The sequence below is a fragment of the Cylas formicarius genome, unplaced genomic scaffold (assembly GCF_029955315.1).
Source record: "Cylas formicarius isolate icCylForm1 unplaced genomic scaffold, icCylForm1.1 PGA_scaffold_10__41_contigs__length_53128322, whole genome shotgun sequence".
Lineage (NCBI taxonomy): Eukaryota > Metazoa > Arthropoda > Insecta > Coleoptera > Brentidae > Cylas > Cylas formicarius.
Window position 1 is genome coordinate 33697709 of NW_026844214.1, and position 15244 is coordinate 33712952.

Sequence of the window (15244 nt, forward strand, 5' to 3'; positions counted from 1 at the left end):
TTTTCAAGACTATCGATTGATTATATAAGAATCATTTCGAAAATGGGCAAAAGTTTTTCATGTTCAACAACCGACGCAGGTAGAATTCAGAAGTTTTAAATACTACAGCAACCTGTGGAAATTTTTTTGAAAAGTTAAACAATGTTTTTCTCGATATTAATTTATCAGGTCATGTCTGGTTTTGAATAAATGCTACTCATTTATTTATGCCTCTAAACAAGTATCGGAAATATACAATTATTTTTCTATGAAAACTAGACCGTTTGATAAATTAATTACTCTTCGAAATCTTTGATAAAACTTCTTTCTTGATAAGATTATTTGTTATCAATTTATCAAGCTTCTTTTTTATAGCCGACTAAGTTTATATCCAAGCAATATTTTAGTTAGTATAGACATAATAATATATAACCACGATTGCCACCAACTATAGTAAGCAATGTGATTTTATATTCAGTTAAAAAAAAATTAAACTAAAGTTAAGTTTGGGTTGCACTTTTTTTAAGTATATGCATATAGTAAAAAGTAAAACATCAGAGAACCACATTGTTATCCCTCACCCCATAAACAAATTCTAGGCAAGTAAAGTCCCTAATTTACATTATTACCATTACATTAAATTGTAAAATTTTTGTTTCAAAAGATGTGGTTAAAATTAGATTGGGTGTATTCGTCTTATTTTAGAAAAGGTAATGTCCATATCTGAAGATTGATTTTTGAATTTTCATATACCAGTTAACTAACTAAATGGTAACGGCGGAATATCTCCAGAATTACACAATTGATTAAAAAACAGAAAATGTCCTTAAATATTGAATAAAAAACCTGTTCATAACACCAAGCATGATCTCCACCCCAATCCACTGTGGTGGTGGGGAGGATGTCTTTGAAATATTGGAAACTCCCGTTTTATATTACAAATTCGGATTCTACGCCACAAAAACGTGACCTCGAAAATAATCTATATATTTTCCTATGTTAGCGAACATTTGTACATGCTTTATGATCTCTCATATAATAACATAAAGAAACATAATTGTCTTTTAGGCCGTATTCAATCGTGAATCGCTTGTGTAGAATAAAGTGATACATATAAAATAAGTGTCCTCACTATTTATTTGATGCAATTAAGATTTTCTTGTGTATCAGCGTTGCACAGCAATTTAATTAGCTTTCATTTTTCAATAAATTTTTTCTCGCATTTTCGATGGGATCGTTTTATAGCCTTTATAGCCAGCCTATAAGAATTTTAATTAAAAACCTCGACCTAGTCAGTCAAAATATTAAATTATTAAATCTTACTCAACTTAGAAGGTCAATAAGCATTGCCTGTTGGTTATTGGCAAAATTCCAACTGAATTTAAAAGAGTAACGTATTTTATAAGAATTAAACTCTATTCAGCGTTCGCTTAATACCTTTCCTCTAAGTTTTAAATAAAATGTTAAACAGACCGTTATATTAGAAATGCATGTCAATCAAACTACCTCATTACGAAATTTTGCGTCAAGTTTGGTTAATAATGTTCAAACCTGTGCGCATATCTCTGAGACACATTTTAAAAGCGTTTTTAAAGTTCACCGAGATTAATTGTTTTCCATAAATCCTGTGCTGTCATACCACACAATAATAAACCTCGGAAAACAATTAATCAACTTCAATATAAAGAAGGCTATACTTAACAAATTATTATTTTGCGGTTGCGACATACCTAAAGTACAAATTTTGAGTAAAAGCAAACAGATCATGCACGGGCGTAGTCCGTTGGAAAAATTAACACTTCAATGTGTTTTCCTTTTTCTAATTTTCAAACTAGAAACGCATGACATTGGTCGATTATTAAAGAATCAATAGTTGAAGAATCACTACGAGGAAAACATTCCTGTTTTCTCTCGTTTCCTAATCAAACTTCTAATATATAGATCGTCAACTTCCATTAATCAATCCTTTCAAAAATCCATTCGCAACATTTGATGGAAAAGTCTGTTCCTCTTTATACGACCTTAAATTTGCACAAAATTTCAAATTCTCATTTTGACCACTCAGTACATTTTTTATCAAATTTTGTAGAAAATTTCTCAAATAATGGAGTTATATTAAAAATCAAGGGTATAAAAAATCGCAGTAGGCTCGGAATGTGCAATTTAGAAGCGCTTTATTTATCATGCCTTTAAACCAAAACAATAATGGATTAACTTGAATGATTAAAACTTGAATGATTAAAACTTGAATGATTAAAATTCAACATATCCTGCATATTTATAATCGGTTTTATTTTATATTAGCGAAATAGTAAATAAGTAAGGAGAAATCTCTGTAAAGTGCGGTACACCATAGAGTGAACCTTCGCAACGTTGGCTTTTGACGTAAGTTTAATTTTAGTAAATTTAGCAAGTTTATATTTAGCATACCTACAATTTTCCGGTTTGACTAATTTCGCTACTTTTGAGTATATTTTTTCTTTTTTTTATTTGTATTGTTCTGAAATGATCACCAAAGGCTCAGTTATTGTTCGTTCCTGAAATTTGTCAATAGGCCAGGTGGTGCTACGCCCATGTTCGCCACATGACTTTCTTAAGATTAAATTAAAAAAGTGCAAGTCATATTCTACCTAAATGAAATTATACCGGGTCTTTTTCGATGCCTTGTACTAAATTAAATGGTCGTTATAAAATTTGTCTGCGATTAGAATGGTTAATATATCGAAACATTTTCTCATATATTGATGGATTAATTACTATGATTGGCTAGAGAAACGGCCCCCTTAAGATGTTACTGCGCATTTCCGCGGAGTCATTGTAAACATTAAACCAGGCTTTACTTAGTTTGTTTACCAGATTTGATAAAATATTTGCTATTAAATTGACGTTACGTCATACCTACCTTGCTTATCTTGAATTTATAGCTTTTGATTAACGATCCGGCGTACTCAAGTTCTATACCAATTTCATTGTGTATTTAAATAAAAGTAAGAAACTTAAAACTTCCAAAAAGAGGCGAATTTAGAAAAGAGCTTGACAGGAATATGTGCGTCGTCAATAGTCAGAATAAATAAACCGGTACTATTTTGCGGAGACGAAGAAGTTTCACGTATTTAATAAATTATTATTATTATTATAAATTAATGATAACCAACATAGCCAATATAGGCCAGAAACTTTTTTTAACAATTGAGGGCTTCTCGAACTAAATATTTTTAATTTCCCAACTTCCTTACTGAGAATTAGTTAGCCAAATGAAAAATTTTAATTTTCTTTGAATTTTAAAATTCACCAAAACGGTTATAGCGAAAGAGACTTTTGATTGCCCTTCAAAAGAAATTTTTGTAAGACTTTCTGTTTCTAACTGCTTCTTACACAAAGTAATATATATTAATTGAAAGTGGAGCATAAATTCAATTAATAGTATCATAAACTGGTAATATGTAAATTTTTAAATAAGAAATTTATTTCCAACCCTTTTAGAGTTTTTAAATTCTTTACCGGGATAAATATAGGTACTCCAAATATTGCCAATAACAATTAAGTCATTTTAATATATGAGGTATTAATTATTATTAACGCGTCTGGAAATATCGTACGTAATTAAAAAAAAGGTGTAATCTCAGCATTAGGTAAGCTAATTAGATATTATTAAATTATTAATGGATGCTTTAGGTCGGTTACAGACACCGCGAGTGCGGTTGGGTGGCATTGAAAGCATCCTGGTTGTATTTATTTACATCGATACACGCGTGAGTGTGCATTTATACATGTAATATAGCGGCTTTGATATATGGCTAAAGAAAATACATGAATTTACTACAGTGAATTCAAGCAAAGGAAAAAACGCCCCTGCTATAATCCTGGTATACATTGCAAAAACATACCACCAAGAAGTGAATGAATATTCGATATAACTATAGTGGTTCACACATGTTAATAGTTGTGCAAATTCAGTTAGCGACGTTTACGATACAAAACTAGTGGCTTTGCGGTTAGGGCTTGAAATATTCATAAGCTACTTTAACTTACTGTATATCGGCAGAAATCGTTTGGAATCATTGTAATTTTTTTTTAGGCTGTTGACATCAAAGATATTCTTTCAATGGATGACAAAAGGTATCTAAAGATATATACACGGATTACAACCCTATAGTTAAAAACCACATTATAATAGTATATTATGCAAGAAGTGTGGAAAACTGTATTTGAGCGGTAGTGCTTAATAAACGAGTGACATAAAAAGTTTATCAAAGTACTATACTTTTTCTGCGACCTTTAGTTTTTGAGTACATTTTCGCAAAACAACACAAATACATTCACTGACATGACCGTCAGAATTGACGTCAAAATTCAAGCCGTGCGGTAATATCTCCGAAAACATCCGATCGCTCAAAAACCCGTGCGGTAATATCCCGGAAATGTCCGAAGTGGCTCGAAACTGCCGTGGTAAAATGACAGTTTCCGCACGACGGATACGTGTATAATTAGGTGTTTTACAGAAGGGAGTAGAAAGAAATACTTTATGTAGTAAAAAAATGCTGCAAGACAACAATATAACCAGTTTTCATAACAAGCTTTCAGCGGGTATTAAGGCGCCTTTAAGAAAAGGGATAATACCAACATTAGAAGCGAAGGGGGATTTTAAGAATAAATATTAGCTATTCTGGAGAAATGGTAAAATATCTTCCGGCTAATTCAGTATAATAATTATGGATAACGCAAGCACAACATGTAGAGCATACTCCAACTCCATCTTAGAGAAGACAAGAAACTATATACTAGTTAAACAGCAAAAATATTGAATTTGAAAATAATTTGATAAAGAAATATTACATATCGCAAATTTACACAACCATCATTCTATGAAATACGGCGTGGAAAATATACCAAAACATAAATAGGCGCAAGTGAAAGGATTTGTAAGGCACAACACGAAATTCAAGCTGTGCGTGTTTTATCCAGTCATTGAGGAAGTGACACCAGAGAGCTGGCGAAAAGCAGTGCAGTATGTCATTTAAGAAGATGAGAAAAAGTTGTATCTTGACTACTTGATCGACCGGAATGTCGAACCGTCAATGATAAAATTGTGGAGATAACAGAGAATATTATAATTTTTTATAATTAATTTTCTATATAATATATTTTTGTTATTACGTATAGTGTTTCGAATATTCAACAGGTAACCCTCGATCGAAAAAAATGAAAGTTTATAGGTATTGGCTGGGTAACTCTGTAGACCCTTTGTATACCTTATGAAGGTATATTTCTCGACACCTTTTTGAAATAGACTACAGCTGTTTTACAAGAACTTGTTTCAAGAAAATGACTAGTGAAAGATGTTTTTTTTTTAGTCTCGCGCGTGAGATTTCGCGACGGCGCTTCCATATTCCGCAACCAGTAGTAGATCTGCTTGTCAGGTTACAGTCAACACTAATTTTTAAGTTCTGATAAGCATAACAGTATACAGTAACAAATTATAGAATCCGTGTTTTTATTGCATAGGTAAGGTTATTGGAGCCTTATACAAATCTATGCCAACTAATAATCAGTTTATTTTGGATAAACAACGTAATCATTCAGCGCATTTTTTTTGTAGATCGATATTTCGGAAAACTTGCAGATAGCGAGTTATTTTAACTTGTTTTATCAATAGCGACTTACTTGGGGAATTAAAGATACGGCGATCCCGATAAAGTGATGCAAAGCCAAAAAATGCAGACGCATTACTGCGCTATTGAAATTTTTACTTGGAAATTATTGGTTTCAGATTAAGCACGCGTTGGCGATAACGCCTATTGTTAGAGTCCATTGTTTTCAACAATCTAAAGTAGCCGCTTACGTTAAGTGGCCCAAACGACGCTCAGTGAGTTTGATTTTTTTCTTACAGATTAATTGATGAACATGCATGTACACCTTCGCCCGGTCAGTCAAACCCCTACAGGAGTTGCCTCTCACCATCTAACTCTCCATCACCACTTCTTGCTTCGCAGTACCAACTCGGCAGGTATTCGCAGGAATATGGCGGAGGAGATCCTCAGGAGATGATACCCGCTTCTCAAGTTTTACCTCAAGCATTACCCAAGGGAGGACAAGACTTATGGGGAATGGAGGCTTATTCGGATTACAGAGCCTACGAGGCGAATAGGTATAATACAAAATATTCTATACTGAACCGATACTTAACTTAACAAATTGAAGCAAAGTTAAAATTATCTTTAATAGTTTTAGTGACCCCGCAGGGAGGTATGTTATCTAATGGGCATTAATTAGTCTGCTGCCTGCACATACCTTGTGAGCTCGGTGCAGATATACAGGGTGTTCCTTAATAGTGTATCAATAATGAAGGGGATGATTCATTTGAGATACAGGGAGGTTGAGTTTTCAAGAAATTTTTTTCTATTTATTATCTAAGGAACGATTCTAGTGCATTGCAATTGTGTGCATCAAGAAGTATTTTCAAATGGGTACACAATTTATTATTTCTACCAGTACCGTCTGTGATTTGTAACGCGCATTATTAAAGAAAAAAATTGTAGAACGCTGAGATTTTTTGAAGTGAATGTTTTCTTTGGATAACACTATGGAAATACCGTGAAGGTCGTTAACTTTAATTTAGACTTTATGCGTTTGAAAATATATATGTATCAGGTTTATCAGTTAAAACATATCAACTATTTATTTAATACAGATACCATTATTATATCAATATAAGTACTTCGGCATCTATAAATGAAGGAAGGTGGGTTGTCAGCCTAGATGAAACGCTCAACCTTCCTTTTCTTTCTTGAACAAATTTTCTTATCTTATGAGTAATACGAAGCAACTAGATTCATTATTACAAATATCAGGAAAATGTACAGATTTGTTTTAAACCATGCGCTCTCAAATATTTTGAAGCATGCAGTGTTATCGCTTTTACATGTGTATCAATTGAACTTTGTTTTTGAATTGCAGTTTGATAGACCTTACAGTGTTTTCCAAAGATTTATTTTTATTTAATAATATTAGTAATCTTTTTAAAGTTTACAAATTTTTCGAGATTATGAAAACTGTTTTTTATTTAACAAATACAATTAAACGTAGGAAAACTGGAATAAACTTGAGTTAATTTGCCAGTTCAAATTCGAAAATAAAAAATATACAGGATTATTTGGAAACTTTGCATTTAATTCCGTTTCGAAAATTTAAACCATGTCCGTTAAATTCAAAACGGAACTATTAAGATTTCTACAACGAATGTTATTTCAAAAGCAGTACGAAATAGCGATATAGAAACACCGAACGGCGAGAAGCTGCCACGTTGTTGAAGAACGAGAGAGCACTTCCGCCTACGTCAGTTTGTATAATTTGGAATAATAGATATACGAAAAAAGGTTCAAGATTAACTTGCTGAAAAGCCTCATATTTATAAAAGGGTTGTTTATATCTCCCTATGTTATATACGTCATGAGATAACACCTTGACGATAGTATCTGCCGCAGAAGTTCCTTGTTGATTTCGAAAGTTAAGCCCAAACTATAAAAACAGTTTTTTATACATTTTTCGAACATTGTAATATTTATCCCGTTAGAAGTACGTGACATTTTTTTACAGATTCGATTACGCGCGTCAGTCGTATGCCGACGCTATGCCAGTGTACGCTGCCCGTACTGGTGGGTTCGGTCCGAAATTGGGTGCAAATCAAGCCCAAAAGGCGAACAAAGAAGCTCGTATACGACGACCAATGAACGCGTTCATGGTATGGGCCAAAGTCGAGAGAAAGAAACTGGCTGACGAAAATCCTGATCTGCATAACGCCGATCTAAGTAAAATGCTAGGTGAGTGTAAATGTGTTCCATCTTTCAGATCTCAGAAAAAACTTTTATTTCAATTATCGTCACTGAGATAGTAAGTTTCAGTAAATTATAAGTATGCGTATTGTGATGTAAAATGTGTCTCATTTTTGATTGTTCTACAGCTTATCTCCCTTATTGTGGCTTTCGTAACACAGGGCTACTCCATGAAATGAAAGATGGCACACCACAGATCTCTCATAGCTGATTTTTAAGTACAGGGTAATTTTAAAGATGTTGCATTCTTAGACACCGTTTGTGGTTCGGTTATGCGTTAACTTAATGAAAAGGTGAAAATTAATTTGGAGAGGATTTTTTACGTATGAGCTAGTCGCGTCACAAATTTTGATTTATCAACGAAACATTTGTTTTTTAAGGGAACCCTTAACTGACCCTGCGTGTCTTTCAATAATTTCATTAGTCTTGTTATTAGCTTTCCAAAAATATATAGCACCTGAGCAGTATTTCAAATATAAAGCATATATCATTAAATCATTTTATTTTTTTTGAGTAAGCCATAGAAAATACAGACTTTGTCACATAAATTACATTATTTAGTTCAAAAAGTTAATTAACTGTGAAAATAAACTTGTGTGTAATATTAAATGCGCATTGATAATACACCCTATTATATCCAATTACTCATAATTTTCATATTATGAGTAGACGTGAGCCATAGCAGAAAGAAGAGGCGGCAGAAATTAAAATAATATTTACAAAATAACATTACCATTTGACAACTAAAACCTATTAAAACGAAAAAATTTTTTCTATTTCCTTATGAGTTATATATTTTTTCGAAAGCTCATATACAGCTTAATAAAATTTTTAAAGTACATGCGAGGTGTTCCATTAAAAAAACACATCGTATATCGAAATTAGGAAGTTGCAGAAGAAAATTGAAGACGGACTGGATCCTATGTAAAAAATCCTATCCAGACTGGTTTTCACCTTTTCGATAAGTTAATGCAAAACCGAACTACAAAATATTCGAGGTAACAATTTCAAAATTTAATAATCCAAGCTGGCTGTGACATTTCTGTTCGTACCATCTTTCCATAACGGGACACACTGTAAATTACGTCAAGTAAAATAAGAAAATTAGAATTAGAACAAGAGTTTTTCATAATTTCGTTCCAACTTTTCGCCAGAAACAGTTTTCTACAACAAGAACGTTTAGGACAAAATAACTGAACATTTTGGGAAACTTCCCCAATATTCTGGCTGACAACGTTTGCTCATTCGGTATTAAAAGTTACTTTGTGCTAAAATTATCTAGTTCTGGCACAAAAATATTAAATTGATCAATAAAATTAAACATTGGCCAATTGAAAAATATATATTTTATTTTTGTGTCCCCCAAGACAACCTAAGTAATCCATTTATTAAAAAATGCAATTAGAGTCTGTGCACTTTTTAGTAATTACACGGCCTTAAAAATATCGCTAACTTACAGTGTGTATGGGATAAAAGTGATTTTAACCAATGCTATTCATTCTACAAACTGAACAAGCGTATTAGATACCGAGTCTCATATTGGGTATATTATCGATACTGGCCGTTTTCGAATCTGCTAATGGATAGAAAGATACTAAAACGGACAAAATTTGATATGAATACGATATTTAAATTTGACGTCCAAAAGGTTCTATTACGCAATATTAACATTCGCTATTTAGATCACATGTTAATAAATCAACTGCAATATTGTTTTAAGTTCAAGTTTCTTAATGCACATAACCGTGTGAACATTTCATAAACAGCGTATATGTATTTCCAATGAAGATATCACATTGACAAGCTTCGAATTCCTCCGAAGCTCGACAAAATTTATGAAGATGCCAATACGAACAAGAAGCCGAGTTATTTTAAAAAATTATATACAAATTTATTCTTTGCTTATTTCTTCGTAGAAATGATTTCAAGCCGAACCTTTTTCTCACATTTCCACATATGGGTATAAAGCCATAAAACACATCTGCGCAACGCACACTTGCCATTTTGTCAATTCCTCAGCTTTTGATTTATATTTTTTTTCGTTGTTTTGCCTTTCGTCAAGAGTCTGGACGCGGTCTGAACATGACTGAATTAATTAAAAATTAATCAGAGTTTAATGGAGTTGTCATGCCATTCCACTCCTATTTCAGTGACCATTAATTATTGCGCAAAAAAGCTAATAATGCGGCGTATGAGTGTGGAATTGATGATTAATCGACAATGTATATCTTAATGGATTTCTCTGCTAAAAATGCTTTTGGACTGTATTTCCTTGATTGACGTTTAATATTATTTCGATTCGTACCATTATACAGCGTGTCAAGAAACCTCACGTCTCGCAGTACATTTTTAGAGGTGATTTTTATCGTAGACGCTTTGACATGGTGGGCGACCACGTACGAAAAGAAATCATAATTTGTTTCTAGCAACCGTAGTATGGGTTCTTGCGTTAAGTTTAAAGTGACATCATATCTTCAAAACTTGCAAAGGTGTCGTTGTTAGATCCGAATGATATACACAATTTACATTACATAAGAATTTTTTTTGTACATTTTTTCGAGATATTTATAGAAATGTTTAATGGATCCCTAAAAATCGACAAGATTTGAGACGTTTTGGACCCTTATGTTACTAGTAAAAAATAGCTAACCGTCTATTAGTTTAGTACCTAATGTGGTCCAGAAAAAGGGCATGATATGAAAGAAAAACAAAAACCTCTTTCACAATTGCTCCAAGATTTTTCCCCTGAGAAGAGCAAAATTAAAAAAAGAACAATTAATTAAACACAAACGTTTAAATAGTATAGTTACGCAACAAGTTTCATAAACGAAACTTTAGGTTTTTAGGTTAGTTTATTAACTTGTTTTTCTCGTTGCACACTTTAACTGAATGACGTGTGACGTGACAATTATTCCGTTACGCCTTTAAGTTCTGCCTCTAAAATTTTAGAAAAAATTTACTGCAAATTTCTGAACCACTGACTGACTGAGAATATGTATAACATTTTTACAGACTTTCAAAATGATTTGATTAATTTATGGATCTGGGCAAAGCATTTGATCTTGAAGTTATGATATTTTGATAGCGAAGATGAACTTTTATGATTTAAGGAGTATAGTTTCCGATGTGATTAAATCTTACCATTCTGGCCGGAAACAAATAACTGCAGTTTATAAATTCAGAAAAAAGAAAAAAATACCTTAGACGTACCACAAGGATGTGTTCTCCGACCGTTGATGTTCCGGTTATTTACTAATGATCTACATAACACCTCAGACCTGGAAAACGGACACATGGCACTTACTGTGCTAGAGCAAGTTACGAACCAAAAAGTTCTTTTATCTTATCATTACTCACATTTTTCGTCTCTTCTTATTTGTTGGTACCTGGAGGTACGCTCATTGCATCGATTTTTTTTTTGAAACCTAACTGTACCTTGCATTTATATCTTTAAAAAACTACTGCATATCAAATCGATAAAAAATGATAATAAAAAAGGGTCGACTTTTTCTATACCAGTTGTAATTTGGTGTTTGAAACCAAGATATTTGATATGATTCGAAAATATTCGGTCGTTCCCAATCCGTGACTAATGTCGGAAATAATGAAGGTCACATTTTAAGGTGACACTTTGTGCACGACTAATCATTGCTTTATCAATAACGTAGTACTTTAGAGAGTATAGGGAGTAGAAAAAGGCAATAATGGTAATGAATTTCCCTGACAGCTTCGAAATACTTTTCCAGAATTTCCAGGTTATCGAGAACCATAGATAAGGAGCCCAGATCACAACGCTGCAATATACTCTCTCAGCTTGACAGGTAATGAAACGATATTTAATAGGGCACGAAATAATACGGTATCCGACGTCAAGAAGCAATTCATTTGGCTCATTTCCCGAACGGGCATGCACATCGCAGGCATATACTGTCGCACCCAAACAAACAAACCTCTCATTTGCATACGTCTTCGCTCTTGTTCGTTCGTTCTTCTTCTTCTTTCCATCTGGGACTTCTGTCGTGTTTTCCCGCTGCCGCCGGCCGCTGCAGAAGCAACCCGATCCGAATTCCGCGAAACCCGGCGGACAATCAATCAGCAGGAGATTTACGGGGACGCGGTTGTCCTCTGGTCGGCTCTGGCCGCATCGACCATAGCGACCGCCGTTTTCGAAATTTATGTAAACGAGACGGAGGCAGGGATGCTTCGAAAGCCGCGTCAAGTTATTTATGGGTGCAGATTTAAAGGACGAACCGCCGCTGGCTGGTTGCCCGGCTGCCGTTTGCTGATTTTCATGTGTTTTGTTTTTATGCCGAGAGAAACGCTGACCTATGTTGGGTTTTGGCACACTCGAATCTGTAAGACGATTTAATTCTTGTAAGGTAACAGGTAATTATTATCGGACGTGCTGTAATGGCCCATTGCGTGACTTTCAAATGTTTTGGTTTTGAGGATAAGCGGGGCTATATTACGGTTAATATTAAACAGGGTGGGTCACTTTCGATGAGACTCGATGATTTGGGGTATTTTTTGAACTCCCGCTTCAGAAATGACATTATCAAAAAAACGACAAAATGGATTTAGGCACGTTTTTAATCATCAGTGCTTTTAAATTAACGGTGTCAATCTTTTAAGGTGTCTTTACTAGAATACCTATTTTACCTATTTATAGAAAGATTTTGTGATGACTATACTCGTATTTTATTTATATTTTTGATGATTTTTTTTAGTTTTTACTATTTACATATATTCAAAAAATTTTCGAGGAGGGTTGTTTTGAAGGAAGATAAAGTTGGTGATTGTCATATTTTATGTTTAATTGTTTATTATATTCTGCCGACTTATTAGTGTATGTACGCAGTGCACAGTTCACACTGGTCTTTTTTCGCTGAACATAAACAAATTTGCACATTGTTTTCCAGTCTAATTGCACTTTGTTTTATAATATGTCCAAATATCAGCCACTAAGAGTATGCCATGCACAGTTCACACTGGTCTTTTTTGCTCAACATACACGAATTTGTTAACTGTTTTCCAGTCTGAATACAAGAAAGTTTATTATTCTTCTCCCATGTCAGCCATTCGTGTATGCAATGCACAAGTTCGCACTGGTCTATGCACAAATTTGCAGACTGTTTTCCAATCTGAATTCATTTTTATAATTTCTCGACATATCAGGCGTTAGAGTGTGCGGTGTATAGTTCACGGGTCTTTTTTTCGCTGAACATACCCAAATTTGCAAAGTTTTGCCAGTCCGAATACAAGAAGTTTTATAATCTCTCCAGAATTCAGACAATAATTTACTCTGATCTATATAATGGCATGTAGTTTGATCGCGAAGATAATGCGCGCCAATTTCAGGTACACCTACTGTGGATGTGTTTTTTATTTCAGATGGTAGACTCGGTTGTGGATAGCTCCCCGTGAAATATGGGAAATTTCTTTTTTCTTGGCAATAGCAGTTTTCATTTGACGGTCATTTATAGTTGTTATGAGAAAAATTTTGCCGTTGCGCTTCTCTGGATATCCTCGTCGACTTTTTGGTGCCTACAAAACTTAACCCGAGACATCTTCTGATTTTTGCTTGCTTAACACCCCAATTTTCTCTGACAGTTCGAATTAACACGTTTTAAATAACTCAGAAAGCCAAAGCGAAAAATCTTTAGAGTTCGGATGTATTGTTCCTCAAAACTTAATAAGAAAAATGTTTTTTTAGTCACTTCTGATGCGATGTTAGAAACCTGGTTGGTAAGACAATGTTACATACAAGTCCACTTATATACACAAGTAACACATATTTGTGAGTTAGCTTCAAGCCCATAAAGATATGAACGAAAAAATAACAAAAATTATAATAATAATAACGACTTTATTGCAATATAAAATTACAAAAGGCGAAATCGAACCTTAGCTTCCTATTTTAACTAGTTTTGATAGCCTAACCTTGTGGCAAGTTTATAAGGTAGACAAGCAAATAAACTTATATAACAAAAACAGTTATTTGGAGATAAAAGAAAAGAACATACTCCAACAAAAGCTACTTGCTACTTTATTATCACAGCTGAAGACCTGGTAACTAAATGATATTTCTAATAATACCGTTCTGTGCAAGGATGGTGGAAGTTTGTAAGAGAGTATTAGTAACTTTGATTACTGGAAAACTTCGTTTTATGCTATTTTTTATGTTTTGGATATTGTGCCTTAATTGTCTTCTAGTACATTTTAAAACGTTGCAGTTGTTGTGAAACGTGCGGGTTGTTTCAAAAAATGTTCCTTAAATTTTTAGGGTAAAGACAATATTAAAAAATAACCTTCGTTTGCTTAATAAAATATGTCCCTGAGTATGCCGATGGGCGACGCTGAGAAAATCGTTTTATTATTTCTGATGCAGGGTAAGATGGCTAAATTAAATTTAGTTCATAAATACCTTTGTGGACTACATAGTTTCTGCAACAAATATTTTGCTATTCTTTCTCCCCACATAGCTATCAGTGGCACTACAAAAATTGATGCTCCGCAGTCGGCATTGCTATTTTCGTAGGAAACGTGCACACAACGATTTCCAAACACTTAACTCTGTTCTAACATTTTTTCATAGTTGCTTCATAAGTTCCTGTATTATAGGCATATATCTGTTATATCTTTAGTAGCTATATGGTTCTCCTTCATAGTTAATCAAAATTATTTAAAATAATTTATTAATTCAGTTGTCAATAATTGCTAAAAACTGAAACTACAAAACCACTGACTTCAAAAAAGGTTACCTTTTTATGGTAAATTGTTCAAAAAATATCATTCTTGTCCAAAAAGTTAAAAATATTACTGTAAAAAAAGAGGCAAAATAAAGATATAATATAACGTTTAGGTGGTGTTGAACTTTTTAAGAAAATCTTTGCGTAGACAAAACAGATCTGTATACGCAAATGCGTGCACCATACTATACTTGCCGTATTGAATTTATTCGCCGAATATGCAATATAATTTCAGCAGTGCTTGAAAACCTATTCAATTCAGCTTTTCCTCGTAATTGCATCTTGCGATCTTCTTAGACCAAAGGAGCCACGCTATGTCCCGTCTATTTCTTCAGCTATACATATATAGACTCCCGGTATCTTGTGCAGTTGTCGTCCGCGATATCTTTACGACAGCCAGCGACTCGTATCTTGGACCGGCGATCTTTGTACCTCTTCAGAGCGAGGACGCTCGCCGATAGGAACCTGTGGAAGCTGAGCGGTACTTCGGCAGAGGTGGCCGCCGGCGGTAGTACCAACTTAGATGTAGTATAGCTTTTCCTTCGAGGCAACCGTTTTTATAGTCGGCTGACAGCGATTCCTTTTTGGGTTGGTATAAGAGATTTTATTCGGTCTTGCGGATATAAAGTATTGGTTTGCCACTGTTAACGGCGACATGATATAAAAGTGCCGCCGAACGAGCTT

General features: G+C 33.8%; 1 protein-coding gene across 1 annotated transcript in view; it reads left to right on the top strand.

Annotated features, from left to right (window-relative positions):
- LOC132700344 (putative transcription factor SOX-15) overlaps positions 1-15244 on the top strand; it is a 120743-nt gene that overhangs the window by 18979 nt on the left and 86520 nt on the right. Inside the window, exons 2-3 of the mRNA XM_060667586.1 lie at positions 5870-6127; positions 7576-7799. Coding sequence (XP_060523569.1) covers positions 5870-6127; positions 7576-7799 — 482 coding nt within the window. The remainder of the gene's footprint in view (positions 1-5869; positions 6128-7575; positions 7800-15244) is intronic.